The sequence below is a fragment of the Hydra vulgaris genome, chromosome 13 (assembly GCF_038396675.1).
Source record: "Hydra vulgaris chromosome 13, alternate assembly HydraT2T_AEP".
NCBI lineage: Eukaryota > Metazoa > Cnidaria > Hydrozoa > Anthoathecata > Hydridae > Hydra > Hydra vulgaris.
Genome location: NC_088932.1, coordinates 59389910 through 59392809, shown reverse-complemented (window position 1 = coordinate 59392809; position 2900 = coordinate 59389910). Strand labels below are relative to the sequence as shown.

Sequence of the window (2900 nt, the reverse complement as noted above, 5' to 3'; positions counted from 1 at the left end):
CAATTGTTTTTATATATAAAAGTTTTCGCCATTTGTTTCTTAAAAAGATTTTTGTTGTCAACGAAATAAAAAAATTCGAATGTTTTTTAGAATTTCTCTATGAAGATATTTTGTTCCAAAGTTTTAATTAAATAACGTTGTTTACCTAAATATATCATCTTAAATATTATATGTATTAATAACGATCAGTAGTGTCTTAAATATCATATGTAGTAATAGATATTTGTGTTTAATTTGTAAGCAAGTAGAAATCGATGCACTTTTTTAATTTATTGTATATTGCAACACATGAATACTTAGCAGTTTATTACTGTAAAAATCACAATAATTTATCGCTTCCCATAAGTGCTAGTATAAAATGTGATTTCATAATACGGTAGAACGCAATAAATTTCTATTTATTCACGGTATCCTACTGTTATTTCTTCTAACTATACAGTGGAGAAAATAGAATTAGTCACACGATGTACTGATCCAATATTTTGTAAATCTATAAGTAAGTTTGTGCGGTGCATCTTTTGTATCCACACACATTAAATTATTGTTTCAAACGACAAGTTTTTAGATTATAATATAGCGTAATTAAATTGCAGGACATTTGATAAAGCCATAAAATGTATAATACTTGATATTTGCTGTAACAAATAGAATTAGCCTCATCAATAATTATTTCCAGTTTACTTGTATATTTTGATCTGGCGATATGCATTTGTGACTTGGTTTTTTTTATTATTTGTAAGTTAAACAAAGACTAAAATCAGTCTCATAAAGTTTTTAACATTTGGTTTTTGATACCTTAATTTGAAATGGGACGTGGTAAGCGTTTAACGAATGAAGAATTAGCAGTAATCAAAGCATACAAAGATACAGGCTTATATAATCAGGAAATTGCAAAGAAAATTAAAAGATCTCCAAAAGTGGTTAGATATTACTTCAAGATTGGCGTTATATATGGAGCTTATAAAGAAAGTGGTGGCAAACGTAAAATTGATAATCGTACTAAACGAGTTATTGTACGTCGTGCTGCTGCTCAGCACATGACTGCATCTCAAATTTGTCTTGATTTACAATTACCTGTATCTGTTCAATGCGTGAGACAAATCTTCATGAAGACCAAATACAATTAGGAAAAAGCGTAAACCAAATCTAAAACTTACTGCTCGTCATAAAGAAGTTAGATTACAATTTGCAAAAGAACACATGTCTTAGCAGAAAGAGTAGTATCAAGTTCTCTTCAGTGATGAAAAAATGTTCAATCTAGATGGTCTTGATGTCTATCAATATTACTGACACGATTTTCGAAAAGAGAAAGTAACTCGTATGAGTCGTAACTTTGGTGGTGGAACTGTTATGATTTTGGGGGCTTTTTCCTTTTCTGGAAAACTTCCACTTGCATGGATTTCAACAAAAATGAATTCACAGGACTACATTGACTTATTAGAAATAAGTTTGCTTGAACATAGTAAGGAATCGATGGGTGAAAATTTCACTTTTCAACAAGATAATGGTGCTATCCATAACTCAAAGCTCACAAAAGCTTGGTATAGAGAAAAAAATATTTACGTAATTTGAATGGCCCGCATCTAGACCTTAACCTAATTGAAAATCTATGGAAAATACTTTCTAGAAAGATTTATGAAAATGGTAAGCAATTTGAATCCACCTTGGAGCTGAAAACTTGTAACAGAGAAGCTAGGAGTGAAATATCAATAGAAACTATCCGAAATCTTGTGTCAAGTCGCATATTTGAAGTCATTGAAAATTGAGGAAACGATATAAAGTATTAAATGAGTGTAAAAAAAAAATATTTTTAGTATTTTCTTGTATATAACGTAAATGAGGCTAATTCTATTTTCTCCACAAATTGAATACTTTTAACTTTTTCTCCATTTGCAATTAATTAAACATACTCATTTATAAACTTTTTAGTGGTAGTAGAAGATAATAGAAATAAAGTTGATAATTAATTAAAATAAAGTAATAATTGTTTTAATTCCATTTTTGTTAAATTAGAACGAAAAATAAAGGTGAGGCTAGTTCAACTTTCTCCATGGTATGAATTGGTGAATGCTTCAAGGGCAGAAGTTATATAATGTAAACTTTCGGGAAACTAAAAAAACCCGCATTTTCCCCGTTAATTTTTGTTAAAGGTTCAATAATTATTTTTTGAAGGTGAAGAACATTATCCTCTTCAAAAACTTTTAACTTTATAGCACGACAATAAAAACACCAGTAGAACCGCTTCATTTAATTTGATAAAAGTTGGTGCAAACGTCTGATATGGTCACACCAAACTCTAGATAAAATTTCACCTGGATTAGTTTACTGTTTGTTGATTTCTGCAATTTTAAGTTAATAATTTGTTAGTTTATTGCTACTTCTCAAAACGTTACCGATTACTGTGATATTTGGTCGCTGTTTTCATAATAATGGTTACATGAGTGTTCTATTATGTAATGTAAGAACTAATATGTAATGTAATAAACTACTGCCAAAATGCAAAAAAAAAGTGCAAAACCTTGGCAAAAGAACTTGATAGTCCCTTTGCCAATGTTGGTAAAACAAACAAAAAATCCTTTCTGCAAAAATTTTTTTATTGGAACTTAAAACCTTCTTAAAAACATTGACTTTCATAATGAAATGAAAAAATAAATATTATCACAATTGGTATCATTAAGTAATACTTTTTAAAATTTTCTATTATTTTAGCATAATCCGTCTGAAGGATAAATCTAAAGCAAGCTTATTCAACTAAATTAAAACTTTTTAATGTTTCAATTATGTGGAGAATGTTGTGAGCCGATTTTGTATCATCAAGTTGCTTGAGCACATCCACATTCTTATTTTTGATAACTAAAAAGACTCTTGGCTAGATTTGATTGAGCCCAGTGTTCGCAAAA

General features: G+C 29.1%; 1 protein-coding gene across 1 annotated transcript; it reads left to right on the top strand.

Annotated features, from left to right (window-relative positions):
• Positions 1 to 806: 806 nt before the first annotated feature.
• Positions 807 to 1127, top strand: LOC136090060 (uncharacterized). The gene has a single exon (XM_065816168.1). The coding sequence runs from the start codon at positions 807 to 809 to the stop codon at positions 1125 to 1127; it is 321 nt and encodes a 106-aa protein (XP_065672240.1).
• Positions 1128 to 2900: the final 1773 nt, after the last annotated feature.